The sequence below is a fragment of the Saccoglossus kowalevskii genome, chromosome 21, assembly GCF_978046115.1.
Source record: "Saccoglossus kowalevskii chromosome 21, keSacKowa6.1, whole genome shotgun sequence".
Classification (NCBI taxonomy): Eukaryota; Metazoa; Hemichordata; class Enteropneusta; family Harrimaniidae; genus Saccoglossus; species Saccoglossus kowalevskii.
Genome location: NC_140661.1, coordinates 27,438,841 through 27,460,419, shown reverse-complemented (window position 1 = coordinate 27,460,419; position 21,579 = coordinate 27,438,841). Strand labels below are relative to the sequence as shown.

Here is a 21,579-nt window from a genome sequence, read left to right as displayed (position 1 = left end):
ATGCTTTAATAGAAGCCGCATCCCCTCTGTTGCATTGTACCATTTTAATAGAAGCCGCGGCTTCTAATACAGATTTTACAGTATTCTAAATTAAGAATCAGAGATATTCATTTGTTACAATAGAATTTATTGTTTCTTTCACACACCAGTGAATTTGAAACCTTATTGATATCTTTGAAGTATCAAAACATCCAAAATTAAACCTTTTTAATATTTCCATTTTTATAGAGTTTAAGATTATTTCTCATAAATTTCGAAATACTTGTTTCAATTGAAGTCAAAATAAATGTCATACTGTGATGTGTAAATCCAATACACAGCAATTTAAAAAAAATAGCGATTTTTTTATTTTTATTTCTGTATCAGAAATCTGTTTCAGCGAATGAGAAATAAGACCGCTGCGGCTTCTTGATGACCATGAAATATAACAACCTAAGGATAACTGTTATCCCGAGGTATTGAGTTACGATCACCTGATAACCTTTTTAAATAGTTGAACATCTAATCCTAGTGTACAATCACAATGGATGCCAAATATTTCAAAAGCGTTAATTGTCTCTTTCGTCTTTGCTTAAGATCCGTCATACATTCAACAAACAACAGTGATCCTTTTTACGTTAACTTCTTATTTGTCTACGAATGTTAACTTTTTGAGCATCATTGTCAACTTTTGGCATCAACTACAAATTGATTTTGTATAGTCTGCTCTTGCCCCACATGAAATGTTAATAAAAATTGACCAACCTTTTATCAAAAAGTGAAAAGCAATATCTGAAACTGTCTATATGGCCTAAATTAGTTATGAAATGTACTGAAAATGTTACATGTGACAATATTTGCACTGACTTTTTGGGCGGGAAAAAATCTGGCATTTAAGAAGTTAAATATGCTTTGTGGAGTGATTTTTCTCTTGTTTTATAGTGTGCCACTTATATTTACTAAATTGTGTTCCATTGAGAGTCACTCAAGCCTCCACACCCTTTCAATTGTGAACGTGATTTGATATGACAAAAAGCAACATTCATTGTTTACCATGCCAACAAAGACTGGAGCTTGTAGAGCAAATTCCTAATTTGAATACCCATTATGTGGGACTTCTTTTATCATGCCTAGTTACTTGGTATTTGATCATTAGGGAAACACACGAGTCAACTAAAGAAGCGTTATCATGACGGGGAATCTTTCTCACTGGAATCGTTTTAAAATTATTTGAAATTCATTTGTTTTTATGATTCGGTTGAGTCTGAGATGACATTTACGAGGTAAGGACTGAAATTTTTGTTGATCAAATTTGCTGAACAAAAGCCAATGTTCTTTTTTTTATTTTATCAGATTTGTTCGTTTACAGTGCTTAACAAATTTCTCAATATACAGGGGAGTAACGTTTCACCTTGTTTAAGAATTTTTGTTGTAGGTGTCACTTGAAAAGCAAGTGACTGAAAAGTTTTGATACATGTAGCTACGTAACAAATTGCTTTCTATTGCTATGAATGTTATATTATCGTCAACTTCTTGTCTTACGAAAGACAGACATTCATTTTGAATTGCTTACCGAAATTGCTTCTCATTGACACTGGAATACCTCATTACATGTTTTTAATGCAATTGTCCCTCAACCACAGTGTAGAAAGTGATCACAGGTATTGGCTAAAATGTGAGCTAGGCTTTATAAAACAAGCGATGTCACCTTCATTATAATGGGTCGGCGGAGAGCACACGGTAAGTCTTTGCTGTCAGATCAATATAAAGCTCCATTTTCTGTGAATGACTTTGATGAAAAGTTATTCACTGAAGAAACTTTTGCCATGGAGTCAAAACATTAAACGGATAAGCCTAACTTTTGCCATGGAGTCAAAACATTAAACGGATAAGCCTAACTTTTGCCATGGAGTCAAAACATTAAACGGATAAGCCTAACTTTTGCCATGGAGTCAAAACATTAAACGGATAAGCCTAACTTTTGCCATGGAGTCAAAACATTAAACGGATAAGCCTAACTTTTGCCATGGAGTCAAAACATTAAACGGATAAGCCTAACTTTTTAATTGTAACCTTAAGATGCCCTGAATAACTTTTGTTATACAGAGAAACACCGAACATAACTGAATTCCAATGTTGCTCAAAAATTACAAAGTTTGGAAAGTTTTCAAAGAGTGCCCAAGTACAATGATTATACAAGTTTCTATTCATCGATGGGTGACAGAACTTGACTCTTATCATGTTGACAAGACTGAAGCTTAAAAGAATTTGTTTATCATGTGTTAGTTCCACTGGAACAGCTTTTGCCCAGAAACAGGTGTGACACATTCTACAAAGTGATTTGGTAGGACCCTGCTTCTCCACCTTTTTTTATTTATTTAGTTTCTTTATTGCTTTTTACTCAGAATCGACAGTCTTCTCCATTACCAATCACTAACAAATTTTTCAATGGAGCAAAACAAGCGAGCGTTGATATTCGACAGATTTATAACAGAGTAACACCTGTTGATCTGAGACTGTGTTAACCAATCAGAGCTTTCGGGTCACATGTTTTCATGGGGTTTCCAAGGTGACTTGGTCTCTATGGCTGCGTCACTTGTATTTGCTACATTTTAAGTTAGCAGCACTTTGAGACATAAGTTCTGTCGTGGGTTTCACACTTTTGCAATATTTGTTATTTTAAGCCTTTTTTTTCTAGCCAAGTAAGTATTTAAAATTTTGTCACAATAATCTGCAGTTTTGTTATTAGATTGTTATGTGAAAAAGGGAACTTTTTGGCGGACAAGCTTAACCGTTCAACCATGGTGGACAAATAGAACATTTACTAGAGATGCAAAATGAATTGTGTATTTTTTCTCCCACAACATTCTTCTTTTTGTCAACTTTTGGTTACTACTGGTCAGGCTTGTTTTAGTTTTCTGTGATTAATCTAGTTTACATTTTGTTTACATGTTGACTAATAAGTAAACAACCATCAAATAAACGCTTAGTGACGGTTGTTTACAAAACTCAATCAATAATTTCAATTATTATGTGCGACATGAAAATGAATCTCTTAAAGAAAGTTATGCGATGAAATAATATTTTGTTTTATCCTCTCTGTTTAAGTTAAATTTTGTTTTCAGTTTGTTTGATTTTACAACATTTCACTTCTCCAATGCTTATACTGAAATTTTGTTATTCAATCCAAGAATAAACTTATCATAAACAAAATGAAAAATTAACTTTTCAACATTTTTATGTTTTTTTTTATTTTCCTAGGAGCAGGCAGTCAGTTACATTTACAGAACGCTCTGAGCAGAAGGCAGGCCTTACTAAACCAAATAAGGGTGGGTATTGCATCTTTCACCACCACAACAAACACATTCATTTTAACATACAAATGTATGTATACTAAGGCTAAACAAATGACAGGCTTCGCTTTTGGTCCTAGGACTTTATCAAAATGGAACGGTGCATTTTTTTTGGCAATTTTTTTTAAGTTTATCGGTATTTTGGTAGAAACGGGAAAAAAAAATCATGACTAGAAATCAAGCATCTTGACACAAACTTTTCAACCACTCGTAACCATAGTAACCACATAACAACAAATAATCTAAAAAAATCTCAACTTCATTTTATCTTTATATTCAACATAAATTAAGTTTTAAAAATGCATTAAATATTGCATAACTATTTTTCAGTGAGAAATTTATTATTAATGTAGATTTTTCTTAGGAGCGAACTATTACCATGGCAACAAATACTAACACAAAATTGAAATCAATTATAAGTTGAATACAATACTTTCATTTTGTTTCATTTTCATGTTCTTCAGAATTTTTCTAAATTTTGTTGCACACACGAAACATAATTGACATCCCGTGTTTAGTCTTTTTAGTACCAAACACATTAACGATCGTGAACTGATGTCCAATTAATTAACTCCCAATTATTCTGTAGCACTTCCATGACGACTGATTTATGTTCTTAGTGTTATGTGACAACTTATCTGAGGATATTAGTTGTCCATTAGTTAGTGCCAGACACTTAATAGCTACAAGGTAACACTTGAGAATCCTTTTTTTGTGTGGTTTAACATGAGTAGTAGTACATCATTTTTCAAATTTCTAAAAATAGAACAGATAAATGTGACTGGCAAAATATTTACAAAAATACATTTCTTGTTTCCATGCATTTCATAACAAACCAAACTCTTATTTGAAAAACTGACCAATTTAATTTTGTCTTTTTGGGAAAGAAATAGTATTGCTGAATTGAATGCAAATCTGTTAACTTGGAAGATCATTCTATTTTAAAGCATAAAAACAAAAAACAAATATATTTGTGAACAATTTAATGAAGAAACTATTTAAAATTTAAATTTATTTAAATTAAATACCAGGATGTGACACCATTAGCGGTCATGCATGATAATCAAGTATTTTCTCGCTATTTTGCAGTTGGGTCAGTAATTTCTAATTAGTTCATCACGCTCCAATCGCACTGAATTGAGAACCTTAAATGCCCCAAGATAAATTGTCACGGCAACGGTCAAACTGATCAAATCTCCAGGTTAACATAATAGATGGTTAAAATTCCTAATTACTAGTGATCTTGTCTTGTAGATAAGTTGATAAGATGCATCTAATGCTGTGTTGTGTTGATCAATTCAAGAGGAAATTATACTTTTAATACTATCAACTCATCCCAACGTCTTTCTGATGTTGTTAACTTCTAGATATGGATGTTTTTACACTTCATCTTATGAAGGCTAAAAAAACAGATTTGTTTCCAGTTCTGAGAGGTTCTATGACCCTGTCTCCCTTTTTTATTAACCATTTTTCAGAAACAAAAAAAGTTGCAAGCTTTTTTCGAACTGATGTACATGCTGACATGAAACAAATGTGTGGGGGGGGGGGGTAAATTAATTTATTAAGACATCGCAAAGTTCTATTTCTTATTTATTGATGTTAAAAATTCATCATTTGATTGTGAGTGACATTTTTCTCACACGAATAAGGTGCAACAGTATGCTCATTTTAATGCATATTCCCATAATCCCAAGTAGACATAGTTTCCCATTGGCTCAAGATCTTGATTAAAGTTTTTGGAAATTATTCAAAATATTTGTCAGGTTTATTCTATGAAAAGTACCTAAAGTTGACTTTAACATTAGGATACATCTTTCAAAAAATATACATTGTAGCGAACTCACTGAATAACAACCAATGAACCAATTAAGTCTGAAATTACCCATACTAGTTAATAATGGGTTCTACATATTTAGGTTTCCATGGTGATAGAAAGATTTTTCATTGAATCACTTCCAAACCTCATAATGTGCAAGACAAACTTAATCTCTTCATTAATCATTCATCCCTCTCTCTATTATTGAAAGAACGAAATAAATATATAGTTTAATATTTAGTTTATTCATTTGTTTGTTTGTTTTATTATTTACAGGCTGAGCAGAGTGAAGATATGAACCACAGACCCCGTTCTTACGGCGGCAACTACCACAGAAGGCACCTCACTCCACTCCCATCTCCAAGATCGCTTCCAGATAATCAAAATATTTACAGCATGCCTCAGAGGCAGATAGTAGAGCATGTTATAAGAAACGACTCAGTACGACAGGCGCAACCGGCTCCCTCTCGACAACAACAAAATGGCCTCTATTTGCAGTCTTTAAACCCACCTCAGGGCGCACCTAATCAGATGCCTACAATAATTCAGCAGCTACCAGCACCTCAGCAGCACCCACAAGCAATTATTCAACAAATTCCGCCGCCAGCAATGCCTACGAACACCAAGGCTGGTGAGTCTCAAACACAACTAAATTTTACAACATTTATAATGCATTAATGTGTCTTGAATCATTTGCAATGGCAACATGATTTTCACAAATGTAATCCAATATCATATTTACAAACTGAAAAGTTTGAACCTGAGTACACAAAGTAGAATGAGAAAATATCTGAGTGGTTCTCAATCAATGAATTAACAATATTTTTTTTTTTCATTTTTCCAGATATGATGGAAATGATGATGATGCAAAATGCGCAAATGCACCAAATTATAATGCAACAAATGATGTTAAGCAGTATACCGAAGTCGCATAGTTTTGGATCGACAGCGTCAGTTCCTCTTGTAGCACCTGTAGAAACATCAGTACCACAAATAGTATCAATTGGCGGGTCGTCCCGGCGACCACCATCGGTACATCATCACCACTATTCTATGCCAAGAGGAGCACCCATGTATCAATTACCTCCTTTAGACACGTAAGTATCAGGATGGTGAGGTATATTTCTAATTTTGAATTATAGACTATGGATAAAATGCTGTCACTCTGAAACAATGGAAACACGAAAGTCATATTTTGGTGTCTTTCTTTAAAATAAACCCACAATAATTTGGATTGAAACCTGTGGAGAATGTAAAAATAGTGTTTATTTGGTAAAAATTAAGAAAGAAATTTTTGTACTTGTATATTCATAAAAACATGCACAATTTTTGGAGGGAAAATTATTAAATTGTTTAAATTTTTATAATAATTAAAAATTACTGAACAAACTGCAACAATATTCTTATTTAAGAGTCACTACATTTATGTTGAGTGTTACTCCTGAAAAAATGCTTTGTTCTTCTTCACTGTTCATTACATATTGTCTCAATTTCAGCTTTCTTTTCAGCTTCTGCATGCTGCTCTTGTCGTAATTATACATATCAGCCATTTTCAAAATGGGTATTTGATATATTTTTCATAGTTTTTCTAATGCTGAAACAAAATGCAATTTTTGATAAATAAAAAAAATGTATTTGCAGGGGTTTCATAAATGCAAAAAAAAAAAAAAAAAAAGACTTGGCAGTGGGAAGCGCTGCATCGAGACCGGTGTATGCGGCCAATGGAGAACAGAAAGTAGACGGCCAATTTGGGCTTGTAGCAGGCCATATGACCGGCGGCCGGCTCTTAATGAAACCCCTGGTATTTGTGTTTGGTTTGCCAATTATTAGCTCTTTTAACCCTTTGAATAACAAAGTCAACTTTTGATGTCATATTTAACAAAATCAATTTTTTTTTCGCTTTTAAACAATTTTCATCAAGACCCGTGGACAAATGAAAATGATGTCCACTTTTTCACAAATTCTCTGAGTTTACAAAAATTCATAAAAATTTGCAAAATGCCACAACTAGATTTAGGAAGGAAAAAGGCTTCAAAGGGTTAAAAGTTATGTCATGCTTTTGCATCAATTCACCTTTCTTTCTTTTTTTCACTTGATATAGGCGTAGAGCTCCGCCACCACAAGGTAGGCATCATTTAATTATAAGTCTGTTTTTTTTTCTGTTTATTGTTATGCTGCACATATAATAGGAATCGAGTTCCGCCGCCTCCTACGGGACCACAAGAAGTTGAACCTTTGAAAGCACCAAGTAAGTCAACTGCTTTTCCAAAAAGCCTTGCTCCATTTCTCTGTCTCAGTAACGGTATCATTCAATATTTCTTATCTGCGTCCTTCTGTTTTTATTCCTGTCTTTCTCAATGCACGTTTTCTGCTAACTCATTTCGTGTCATGCATGCCGTTAGAAAATTAATAATTAGGGTCTAAAAAGGTATTCATTTTTCTGGTTATCATGCACATCGATTACAAATATGCGATCACAGGAAACTCTTATTTCATTTTCTGAAACTATTTTTTAATTGAAATTTAAAAAAAAAATGTAGCTATAGTATCGGCGTTTCACAAAGCATTGTAGCTCACTCATTTTTTTGTTTTAATTCATCATCTACAATGTTTCCATTCTTATCTCAAAATGATCATAATTTTTATAATAATATTTCAATGCTGTCTGATGTTTTGAATCTGAACAAAATAGTTTTTTACAAGTTGAAAGATGTTTGTTTATTTTGTGTGTCGCTACTAATTTCTAAATTTTATAGTTATTCAGGTTGTTGTATGACACAGCTACGACCGGACTCCAGTCCCAAATGCAACACATATGTAAGCTGTACAATTCTCTCTCTCCTCTGCACTTGCCAAGGCCTAGTCGGCATGGTAACCACTCACACAACTCTGCTCTGCTCAAGGCATTAAAAAATTAGTGTTTAATCCCCCAATTTCGGAATACTGACATTTTGGAAATTCTGTTTGTTTTTCAGACTATGGCTACTACTACTGAGCATGGGCCGAAGATATGCCTTTGAGACAGGGACAGAGCGAGTGATGAAAGTGTGATAGAGCGAGAGAGAGAGATAACATAACTGGAGGAGAGAGACGAAAACAAACATATCACTGCTGTGTCATACTTCAACTGCTTTCACTTGTGAACACCAATCACTGTTATGGGGTTTCACATCATTCCTGTGCAATCTGTTATTAGCATATTCTCAAAATATATAGTGGCTGCTGTTGGCATAGCAACTGAATGAGCTGTACCCCTTATTTGTAGAATGGAATAGTCTGATCATTGGAGTTAACAGGTAACAGCCAAATGTTTTGCAATTTTCGGCTGATGTTCCAAAATTTCAAATTTCAGAGAGAAATTGACCAAACACAGCCTGATATTTCTGGCTAAATTGAAGTATGCTATTTTTTAAAACAGTTTTATACTCTGGTATGACAGAAAACTATATTTTTTAATAAAATGGAAAGATGTGAAAATGCAGTGCTTTGTGTTTATTGAACTTTAATAATCATGAATCAGGAAAATGGTCCTTGCTAGACTGATAATAAAAACATTGAAAGGAAATTGTTGAAAATATATATTTATTGTTTCTTTCCCTCAAAAATATGAGTCAGGTTTATTATTATTATAAAAAAAAAGATTTGTGTTTATAGTAAGACAGGACAAGACATGCTAATGATATTTGTAGATACAATTTTATTTCAGGTTAGTCTACCTGTGAATTTTACTGCTTGGCAAAAGCTGTATTCAAATAATCATGTATTATATTCAAACTACATAAATGAAAATGTCCATTTTCTACTATTTTATGTTTTTCTCTTACATAATTTATGCAAATAAGTATGTCATGTGATAATGGCTAGTTTGCTTATTTGCATAAATTAGCATAGCTCCCTATGTGTATGGTAAATAGTTGTATATAAAAAATAGTTCTTTCAGAAAGAACACTAAAATTTTGAATTGTATGTAATTCAAAGTTATATTTGTAATCAAAGATTCCATCCATTTTCATTAAAATTGAAATTTGCTTTTTGTCTTGCCATTTATTTTACTCGCAAGAGGTTTTTTTTCTTTTCATATAGGACATAAATTTCTTTTTCAAACATAGTGAAATTCTGAAAAAAAAAGTGAAAACTTTACCATAGGTGGCAAAGGATTTTAAGATTGATACATCTAAGAGGGTTTGTTTTTTGTTGGGTACCAACTATGTTAACCATCACTTTTTGAAAAAAATGTCAGTGTATATAAAAATATATAAAAATATAATATTCAGGGTTTGCATACTAAAATGGCCAACTTAATTACACTGGAAAACTACATACTGTGAAATACTTTATTTTCACTGGAATTAATTTTAGCTGAAAAGACTTTTTAGGTGTTTTGTATGAAATTTTTTTCACTGATTTTTGGTGAGTTGAATGTAAAAGATAGGAAAAAAGGTATATTCGCTGGATTTTATTTTCACTGAATCATTTCTTTAGCAAAAATGACGAAAATTAATTCCAAGCGAAAATAAAGTATTTTACAGTAGGTTCAATATCTGAAAATCCACTTCTGACAATCAGTATTTTGGTCTTAATTATTGATGGTACCATTATTGAAGTATCTGCCTTTCAGACTGTACAACCTTTAAAGGAAAACTGTTACTCCAGTAATATTGTGAACTGTTAAATTTTGAAATCATAGATATTATCTTCAACTTTTGCTCCATAAAGCTGCTAACACTCCTTATTTAGCTCAAAAATAAATAATCACTGGTTATTTAGATTTCATTAAAAACATTTTGCTAACTAACTTAGGTGATATGGCCTAATTATATTCTTTTACCAAATTACACATAATAGGACAAATAAATATATTATTTTATTATACCGTGGTAGTCACATTTTCTTGCCAACATTTTTTGCAGTTAATATCATAATATACAGGGTCAATCCGTCCTCTATAAACTTTTGACGACTTTATTTATTTGATGTAGAAAGCTTAAATATATAATATTTAGTTTAAATCACTTGTGTTTTTTTCATCATTGAACATGCTTAGCACCATAGACTAGCTATAACTATTATGCCTGAACCATTGACTAGCTTTAACTATTATGTCTGAACAATAGACTAGCTGTAACTATTATTTGCACGCTGCAAATTTTCCCCAATTCTTTGCTGTAGAAAAATTCATCAATTTCACATTGCAGTTTACTTCATTACTGCTGTGTCTTTGATTTCATAAACAAATAAAATGAGCTTACTGTTACTGTAGGTATTTAAATTTGTAATTTGCGGACATACAGACAGACAGACAGACAGACAGACGGACAGACAGACAGACAGACAGACAACAGATGAAAAAGACGTTTTCCCACCAAAATTTGCAGAGCTTTATTTTTCTGTATTCTTTTTCAAAATAAAATTACTGCTATAAAAAAAGCAAGTGAATTTTTATTTTACCGATATATAGAATTTTGTGCTGAAAAACATATTTCCTATTTCCTCAAATCTGGATTTTAGGAACATTCACTATGAACACCTCATGAATAAAATTGTTTCTTGGTGATTTAATTTAGTATTTTTTTTGCAAGAAGTGATCATCTGTTTCTTCACATTGCTGTCGCAATCTGCTTCACTTATTCATCCTTATACCAGAATAAAATGCCAAAGATAGGACGTTAAAGTAAATATATCGATGACAATGTATAATATTTTGGAAATTATTATTTTCAATTTTAATGAAAATATTTTTAGAAATATTTTTCCCACTTCCCATTAATGCATGAGTTGATAGTCTTGTATATTTTCATTAAACTTGTCATGAAGACTATGTTAGTTTGTTAAGATAGAGGTATTCCACTTTATGTTTTTTAAAGGAAAAAAAAAAGATCATTTTTTTTACTATATTTCCTGCATATAGCAGCTTCAGGTGATGATTTTAAATACAGAAATATTTTCAATTTTGTTTTTGTTGCCTCCATTTTGAATCCAAGGACCTAATTTCTTGTATCCATGGAGAATTTTGTATAAAAATAAACAAACTAAGATTTCAATCTGTTAAGTGGGATAAATTGTGTTCATTGTCTACTACGTGTCAACCCCTTAAAGGATTTGGTTGTGAACAGCACATCTATTCAGGTTTTTGACCTTTAACCCACAGTGGTTGTCAAGGAGTTACTTAGCAATAGTCAATAGCGGTCAGCCATTTTGAACAACAACAAAAAAAGACAAATGCCATAAGATAGTAAATGAACTCTTTTCTATTAGTACTTTAAAAACTATTCAAGGAAAAACTATAAAACATGTATTCAGCATTATTTATTTGGTCTTTCTTAACACCATATGAATGAAATAATAAATTTAGGAAATTGAAAGGATTTTACATGGTTTATGTCATCCCAAAAATTGGTGAAAAGCTTTTCAGACTCTCACTCTTAGCCCATCCCACTTTTTGTTCAAATCTTTTCTATTACAATAAGTACAAACTTTAAAAAAAACACACTTTTGTCTTTTCTTTTCACGAACTATGGACAATATGCTGCGCCAATAAAATGGCACAAAGTAACCCCAATAAAGGATGCCATATTTTTCAAGTAATGACACCTTAGGTCACTGAGAAAAGAGATATGCAGGATGGCATCATGTCAAAGGTTCGGTACCTGTTTATTTAGCAGAGTATTGTTATATGTTTATAGAGTAGATATATGTTTATGTGTTTAATCGATGAAAGTATAACTTAAAAAAACAACAACATAAAAGTGAAATAACAAAATTAAAGAGTATACCGCAGTTGTATCGGTACTTTCATCTGTCAAAGTTTGCCTCGCAGTAGCTAATAAATCTGTGAATCTTTCAAAATACAGCACTCGTGTTTGATGTGGGTCCCATGCGTGTATTAAAGATACATTGTTTGTTAGGCCAGACTTTTTTTATTCCTTGTTTCTTGAGTTTTTATAAGGCAATTTTTTTGAGGAGGGCGAAAAATAAATAAAATTAATTATTTTTTTCCATTAGATTTGTGTGATTCTCAAAGAATTGTAAGTGAGATCATTGATCGGAGAGAAGAAATGAAATAAAATTTCATTCCATGTATAACCTTGTTTCTCATCTGCACAAGACTTTGGTACTTTGATCATGATACTTCCACGAAAATGCAACTTGGGGTTGTTATGCGGCAGGCGAAAAAAAAATGAAGATAAAAATAAGTTTTTTTTAGCAATTTTTTGCACTTACAAGTCGGCGGGCGCGAGAAATTACGCTGAAATAAAATTTTATTTTTATTTCATTTTCGGCTCCTGTTCATTTGGCGGGTTCGTGAAACAAGGGATAATAAAAGTCTGGCCTTACCCAAATTTTTGCTATGTTTTATATTTATTCATGTTCCTGGGCTGTTTGTTCCATGCATCATTCAGTTATCTAATCTATATGAACACAAGAAACTAATTGATATTATTTTGTCATTTCAAGTTTTACTGTGAGGTAAGACTTTTCATTCAACCCTTTTTATAACAAAGTCAACGTTTGTTTCATATTTTTTTTTTTAAATATTTGATATAAGTACAGTAGCTATTGTTTGATTGGTTCAAAATTATCAAAGAAATTGTTGTCTAAAAATAATATATAACACTTTTTTCAGAAAGTATTTCAACCTTATTTTGACCTGAAACTGTATATTTAATCATTATTTACATTTTCAAGATTATGCATGTTCAGGGCCCAATGTATGAATATGTAAACCAGTGATATCATGCCTTGCCTTAAAATCAAGATGTCGTGTAAAGATCAACTCATAAAATCAGACATTGCTCTGAAATGCCAGGAACTATACCCTGCCAATAAGATGGTATCCGTACTTGTATCTTAACACTTTCTTGCAAGATTAAAACACTGCTGTTTTTTGTCTGAACAATTGACCATGCTCGCTATGGTATTCCTTTTTGCTAGAAAATAAAAACACATTAAAGCATACTATTGAAAGTCATCCATTGTGTTTTGTTAGTGCACAAAATAACTCTTTTCACCGGTAAGTAACATACTTTTTGCTGCTGGCATTATGAACTTTAATTCAGGTCGCAACATCTAACTATGCTGTTACTATCAATGATGTAATTTTAGCCCCAGACAATTTTTTTTTCATACCAATTTTAATTTTGTGTGTCGCATTCTCTTAGACACCTTTTCAGAAATTGAAAAAAAAAAAAAGAGAAAGTCAATTTTCTTGAAAAATAAAAAAAATTTAATTTTAATGACAATTCTTTGAAATAACTTTTTTTCTGCATCTTAGCATAGTATTACCTATGGTCACAGCACACAGCACAATTATTGTGGATGGCTAGTAATTTAATGTTTAAAAATACTGAATTCATTGTCTGTATAAACGTGATGGTTGTATTTATTAAATTTGTAAGACTTTTTTTAGTATTTCATAGTTTTGTAGTCTGATTTGTCAGAGGTATAAAACTATTATACTTGTTGATAATGAATATAGAGTTTCCACAATTGTGATACATTTCTTGTGCTCCAAATCGTAAAATACAATATGTAATGCTGCCCTCTATAGTTAGATAAAAACAAAAGAACCATTATAAAAACAAAAGGACAAATTCAAACTTAAATATTAAATCAACTAAAAGAAATTAATTATATTCAGTAGTATGCATGACATACCCACCAATAATAATAAGTAAAACCATTTTTTTATAACACTACTTCTTCTCTTAACCTTTTAACCAACAGACTTTCTTGTCCAAATCTGTCTGCACTTTTTTTTCTTATAAAAGTTCTTTAATGTTTCTGGTAATGAAACCTATTTTTGGAGCCAACATACAAAATAGACTCACTAAAAATGTGGAGAATATAAATGCACTACAAATTGTACATATTCCATGGAAACAATAGTTTTCTCATATTGAAAACCCTTGTAAATTTGAAATGAAAATTAGATGAGATTGATACAATTGAAATTCATAATTCATCCATAATTCATAAACTGTTTCAGTTACAAGATTTTTGTTTCTGGCTTTCAAATCCAGTCATGAATTAATTTTTTCAGAAAATTCCTGTGAGAAAAGTGTATTAGATTTGTTCATTCATATTATTCCAACACATATTCTATATTTATACTTTTATTTCTATTTGTTCAAATCAACATTAAAATAGAATCATAGATTCAGGATTTATTCTAGTCCCATAGTTTTGTGTGTGATTTAAATGAGATCATCTTTCATCTTTCTTTCATGTGCACCTACCCTTGATTTTAGTTTTCTTCTCTTACTAATAATATCTTTTTTGAGTCATGTGATTTGGCTCTGATGTCAGTTATGTATTTAAATAATTGCAGATTTTAAAATTTAAATGAGAAACGGAATAACTTTCATCATTGTCAAATTACCTGATTTTTGTTGTTATTGTGTTCATGTCTTTATTTACAGTCTCTACATCAAGTTAATGACTTCCCAGATTTCCAAGTCTAACTAGTAAAAAAGGTGGAAATTTAAAAACACAACTACACTACAACAGATGGAAATTCCATCAAATAAATAACAAAGCAAATACAAATTTTGGGAGCCCAAAACTGTATCCATCAAATCAACACAATTTTTCCTAAAGAATTAAACTCTACTTAGGTGGCCTTTTCTAATTTGAAAAAAAAATGCATACAAATTGAAGTTCATAATTCAAAAGCTATTTTTTTTCTTCTGAAACAACTAATTAAAACGAATAATTTTGCAAATTTTTTTGAAATTCCTGAAAAGTGTGTTAGCTGCAACTATCTATAACTGATAAATGTCTGTGACTCCCTAGTACACAGTAAAAGTTACTGAAAGTTTCTGTCTGTGACTCTCTAGATCAGCAGTGAAAGTCACTGTCACACTTTTGGGCCCAGTGAAAGTTACTATGAATTCCAAGGACCCTACTGAAAGTGAAAGTGAAAGTTACTGTGACTCCCTAGGACAACGGTGTGGGTCGCTGTAACTCCTCAGGACACTGTGAAAGTTACTGTGAATCACTAGTGCCTGATTGAAAACTTCTGTCTGTGACTACCTAGGTCTGCAGTGAAAGTCACTGTCACACCGTTGGGCCCAGTGAAAGTTACTGTGAATTCCAAGGACCCTACTGAAAGTCACTGTGACTCCCTAGGACAACGGTGTGGGTCACTGTAACTCCCTAGGACACAGTGAAAGTTACTGTGACTCCCTAGGACAATGGTGTGGGTCGCTGTAACTCCTCAGGCCACAGTGAAAGTTACTGTGAATCACTAGTGCCTGATTGAAAACTTCTGTCTGTGACTACCTAGGTCTGCAGTGAAAGTCACTGTCACACCGTTGGGCCCAGTGAAAGTAACTGTGAATTCCAAGGACCCTACTGAAAGTCACTGTGACTCCCTAGAACAATGGTGTGGGTCGCTGTAACTCCTCAGGACACAGTGAAAGTTACTGTGAATCACTAGTGCCTGATTGAAAACTTCTGTCTGTGACTACCTAGGTCTGCAGTGAAAGTCACTGTCACACCGTTGGGCCCAGTGAAAGTTACTGTGACTTCCAAGGACCCTACTGAAAGTCACTGTGACTCCCTAGGACAATGGTGTGGGTTGCTGTAACTCCCTAGGACACAGTGAAAGTTACTGTGACTCCCTAGGACAATGGTGTGGGTTGCTGTAACTCCCTAGGACACAGTGAAAGTCACTGTGACTCCCTAGGACAACAGTGTGGGTCACTGTAACTCCCTAGGACACAGTGAAAGTCACTGTGACTCCCTAGGACAATGGTGTGGGTTGCTGTAACTCCCTAGGACACAGTGAAATTCACTGTGACACCAATGAACATTGCTGGACTTGCTCGCTGTCTTAGGGAAAATTTTCACTACTATCGAATTCCCTGATTTTCTCTGACACATAAGATTCTTGGAAACATGTCTGTTGTGAGATTGTAAAACAAGAAATGGAATAATCTGACCATAGAGGGCGCACTCCACACTTCATGAGTAGTGAGTCCACCTAAAGATCTACAAATAAATTTAAAGCAGGTCCTGGTTATAATCATTTGAAACTGGACAAAAAGATAAAAAACATTTATGTGATTGGTACAAACCCTTATATTATATATAACTAAATTGAGGAAACTGCGCTATAATGAATTAGAACATTTTTTTCCATATCTGATCTGATGATTGCATGCTACTTTTTTTCTATGTTTATTTGTTTGTTAACAGAAAAGAAAGTGAAATCGGTGACCCCAGGTAAGGCACATAAATGTTTTATCTTTATTGTTGTCATGCCAACCTTTTGAGAAGTTTCTTAGTTAAGAAAACCTAATCTAGACTTCATGTACTTGTTGACAGATCTGTGTTACATTTTTTTATATTTTTTTAAATTTAAACCTTGATTTAATCCTTAATCCATGATTCAAGAATCTTGTAAACTTACAAACACTGTGCAATAAATATTTAGACACAATGCCAAACATACTGTAAAACATATCTTTTTCGCGAGCATGTCTTTTTAGCGAAAGAACTGATTCGCTAAATCAAGATGTCACTAATGACTTCATTATAAATTCAAAATGGCCAACGCTTGGGGATTTGTATACAGTAATCCGGAACTTAAATATCTGTGGCGCTTCCTAATTACACTTGCCAGTTTTTCTGGAGGTGATAACTGCACATTTGTTTTGGCACGCGACAGACAAGTATCGTGAAAAACAGGAAATCAACAATGACAAAAAAGATTCGCTAAATCAACATTTCGCTATTATGTCATTTTACCACAATTCGCTTAAATTACATGTTGCTTTTTCAACATGTTTTACAATACTTAATCACACTCCATCTCATAAATTATAATAATAATTTTGATTACAATTCATTATCAGCAACATACTAATTTTCAAAATTATTTCCAGAACCAGTTAAAAAGAAGAAAGTGATCATTCCATTTCCTGGAAATTGTAAGTCTATCATGTGTTTCTTGTTCTCAACCAAATATTGGTAATATTTATGTTCATTCGCACAGAAAGAGTATACTGCCCTCACTCATTTAGTATACAAACCTCTTGTTTTTTCTACACTTATTTGTTATCTATTTCTTGTAACTAGGGGCAACTCGTAAACTTCGACAGCTGTTTTACATGTCTTGGTTTTCTGTGCATGCTAAGAGAATGGTGGCAAGGGTAAGTGATTTAGAAGTGAATGGATGAGAAATGAAATTTCTGTTCAAAATGTTAACAAGCAGAGTGAATGAGGTACCGTAAAATCTGTATGAGAAGCCGCACCCCTAATAGAAGTCACATCCATGCTTTTTGAATAATTGAGAACCAAAATTCATCATTTCTCGTATGTGTAGGTGCTCTAATGGTGCATTGTATCATTTTAATGGAAGCCATGGTTTCTTATACAGTCTTTACAGTAGTAGTGTGATTGTATGAGAGTAAAATAGTTTACCCCATATAAGGACAAATTTGAATGGTAAAATGAGTGCTGATACAATTTGAGACATGTGCTAATAGCGATATTTACAGAACAAAATTCTATTTTTTTAGAGCTATAATAATATTTTTTATTTATTTAAAACATGATAATATTGGAACTCAGTTGAGTTCATTGAGATCTTCTCAGGAACAATGATGAGATTGGAACTCAGTTGAGTTCATTGAGATCTTCTCAGGAACAATGATGAGATTGGAACTCAGTTGAGTTCATTGAGATCTTCTCAGGAACAATGATGAGATTGGATGTCAGTTGAGTTCATTGAGATCTTCTCAGGAACAATGATGAGATTGGATCTCATTCGAGTTCATTGAGATCTTCTCAGGAACAATGATGAGATTGGAACTCAGTTGAGTTCATTGAGATCTTCTCAGGAACAATGATGAGATTGGAACTCAGTTGAGTTCATTGAGATCTTCTCAGGAACAATGATGAGGTTGGATCTCAGTTGAGTTCATTGAGATCTTCTCAGGAACAATGATGAGATTGGAACTCAGTTGAGTTCATTGAGATCTTCTCAGGAACAATGATGAAATTGGATCTCAGTTGAGTTCATTGAGATCTTCTCAGGAACAATAATGAGATTGGAACTCAGTTGAGTTCATTGAGATCTTCTCAGGAACAATGATGAGATTGGATCTCAGTTGAGTTCATTGAGATCTTCTCAGGAACAATGATGAGATTGGATCTCAGTTGAGTTCATTGAGATCTTCTCAGGAACAATAATGAGATTGGAACTCAGTTGAGTTCATTGAGATCTTCTCAGGAACAATGATGAGATTGGATCTCAGTTGTATTCATTGAGATCTTCTCAGGAACAATGATGATATTGGATCTCAGTTGAGTTCATTGAGATCTTCTCAGGAACAATGATGAGATTGGATCTCAGTTGAGTTCATTGAGATCTCAGGAACAATGATGAGATTGGAACTCAGTTGAGTTCATTGAGATCTTCTCAGGAACAATGATGAGATTGGATCTCAGTTGAGTTCATTGAGATCTTCTCAGGAACAGTAATGAGATTGGAACTCAGTTGAGTTCATTGAGATCTTCTCAGGAACAATGATGAGATTGGATCTCAGTTGTATTCATTGAGATCTTCTCAGGAACAATGATGATATTGGATCTCAGTTGAGTTCATTGAGATCTTCTCAGGAACAATGATGAGATTGGATCTCAGTTGAGTTCATTGAGATCTTCTCAGGAACAATGATGATATTGGATCTCAGTTGAGTTCATTGAGATCTTCTCAGTAACAATGATGAGATTGGATCTCAGTTGAGTTCATTGAGATCTTCTCAGGAACAATAATGAGATTGGAACTCAGTTGAGTTCATTGAGATCTTCTCAGGAACAATGATGAGATTGGATCTCAGTTGAGTTCATTGAGATCTTCTCAGGAACAATGATAAGATTGGATCTCAGTTGAGTTCATTGAGATCTTCTCAGGAACAATGATGAGATTGGATCTCAGTTGAGTTCATTGAGATCTTCTCAGGAACAATGATAAGATTGGATCTCAGTTGAGTTTATTTACGGATACATAAAATGAATAAATAATTGTGGCATGTCCAAACAATTTTTCTAAAAATATTTGATATAATATAAAATATTCCATTGTATCCTATGGGTTAAGAATATAAGCTGTAAAGCAAACTGAAATAATAAACTTGCTTTTGTCTTGACAGAGAAAACATGGTGACAGTAAAGAAGTATTTTTATTTGGAATTATGTTGAAAGAAGCCGTCGCTGCTTTGCATAGAATCTTCTTAGATGTGAGTATTTATTACAGAATAAAGTAAATATAATATATATTTATTTTACAATCAATATTCTGTGAACCATTATATTTTCATTTATTGAATTGATTATGATAATTTGAGAATTTTCTCATGTTATTTTTGTGGGGATTGTACATAAACATTTAAATTCAAAAACATCCAATATTTCAATGAGTTTTATTTTTGCTTAAAGCGAGGAAGTCATCACCTGCATATTCTGCAGAATAGCATGCCTGCATTGTTATCATGCATTAGCGTACATTGTTGTCCTCACTCAGGACTCAGTTCTTGTGTGTGCGCTTTAAAGTAAAATGTTTGTTTTCACCTTTTTTAATTTTTTTTTTCATTGCAGGATAAAACGAAAATCAGCGAAACTTTATCGGACATCAAGAATACCAGTGTTGATTATTTTGTAAGTATTTCCCATCATGCTTAGTTACAGTAAATGAATAATTTGCAGTTGACTTTTTGAGATTAGAATAAATAACTTAATTTCTTCTATATTATAAATGAAAACTTTGTATGATGTATTTGCTCTATTGGTAGATCTTGTGCTTAGATAAATGACAGAGCTGTGTCATATTTTTAATTTTAATAATCCAGTATACAGTTAATGCATTTTATGTGTAATTGTGTCATTTTAGTATTACATGAATAAGAAAACTGTCGAAAATTTAGTTAAATATAAATTTCATATATAAAAGGGCAATGAAAGATCTTTCAAAAATAGCACTCAAACTTAAAATTGCTTTTCATATATACTGGGTTTGACCATACATAGAGACCCACATTCTTTTTTACGTGGTTAGTGACGTGAGGCTTCCCCTGACCTACATTTCTCTCTCCGTCATTGACTGAATCGCAGATTAATGCCTACAGTTCAAAATAGTCATTTTGACTGACCGGAGTCTATGGTGGGTATGAACTATGTGAATAGGTGGGTTGAAAACCCTCTGCCAAAGTTTGACCATACATAGACCTACATTCTCTTTTACATAAGAAAATATGGTAAAAGCTTTTTTGCAATGGTCTTTTGTATGCCAGGCTTGTAGCAATTAAAACTTTCATGCCTGGTGGTCAGGTCACATTTTTTTTGTCATGAACAACTTCACCAATTACATGATTAGCTGAGGGATACTGACTTAATTCATGTGTAATTTGGTGTGCTTACTTTGAATTTGAATGGAAGTATTTAAAAATGAAATTTAATGCAGGACTGGTAACTTTCTGTCAAGGTGGTAAAATTGGAAAGTTACATGGTGTCTTGTAAGTAATTTTGAGAAACTTCAAACATTGTCATAACCCAATACATTATTTTCTCTCCAGATAACGTCAGCAACCAGTGCCGCAGATGAGAAGCAGATAATACAAGAATTAACATATATTATTGAAAATGTGTCATATCAACTTACTGAAATCATGGTGAGTCCATTTAAAATGTGTCATATCAACTTACTGAAATCATGGTGAGTCCATTTAAAATGTGTTATATCAACTTACTGAAATCATGGTGAGTCCATTTAAAATGTGTCACATCAACTTACTGAAATCATGGTGAGTTCATTTAAAATGTGTCACATCAACTTACTGAAATCATGGTGAGTTCATTTAAAATGTGTCATATCAACTTACTGAAATCATGGTGAGTCCATTTCAAATGTGTCATATCAACTTACTGAAATCATGGTGAGTCCATTTAAAATGAGTCACATCAACTTACTGAAATCATGGTGAGTCCATTTAAAATGTGTCACATCAACTTACTGAAATCATGGTGAGTCCATTTAAAATGTGTCATATCAACTTACTGAAATCATGGTGAGTCCATTTAAAATGTGTCACATCAACTTACTGAAATCATGGTGAGTCCATTTAAAATGTGTCATATCAACTTACTGAAATCATGGTGAGTCCATTTAAAATGTGTCATATCAACTTACTGAAATCATGGTGAGTCCATTTAAAATGTGTCACATCAACTTACTGAAATCATGGTGAGTCCATTTAAAATGTGTCACATCAACTTATTGAAATCATGGTGAGTCCATTTAAAATGTGTCATATCAACTTACTGAAATCATGGTGAGTCCATTTAAAATGTGTCACATCAACTTACTGAAATCATGGTGAGTCCATTTAAAATGTGTCATATCAACTCACTGAAATCATGGTGAGTTCA

General features: G+C 32.8%; 1 protein-coding gene across 1 annotated transcript in view; it reads left to right on the top strand.

Annotated features, from left to right (window-relative positions):
* The window catches only part of LOC102801582 (uncharacterized), a 63,582-nt gene that overhangs the window by 34,268 nt on the left and 7,735 nt on the right, over positions 1–21,579 (top strand). The window contains exons 3-12 of the mRNA XM_085495344.1: positions 3,241–3,308; positions 5,425–5,779; positions 5,993–6,245; positions 7,338–7,396; positions 16,348–16,374; positions 17,037–17,081; positions 17,230–17,303; positions 19,308–19,394; positions 19,753–19,812; positions 20,727–20,822. Coding sequence (XP_085351470.1) covers positions 3,241–3,308; positions 5,425–5,779; positions 5,993–6,245; positions 7,338–7,396; positions 16,348–16,374; positions 17,037–17,081; positions 17,230–17,303; positions 19,308–19,394; positions 19,753–19,812; positions 20,727–20,822 — 1,124 coding nt within the window. The remainder of the gene's footprint in view (positions 1–3,240; positions 3,309–5,424; positions 5,780–5,992; positions 6,246–7,337; positions 7,397–16,347; positions 16,375–17,036; positions 17,082–17,229; positions 17,304–19,307; positions 19,395–19,752; positions 19,813–20,726; positions 20,823–21,579) is intronic.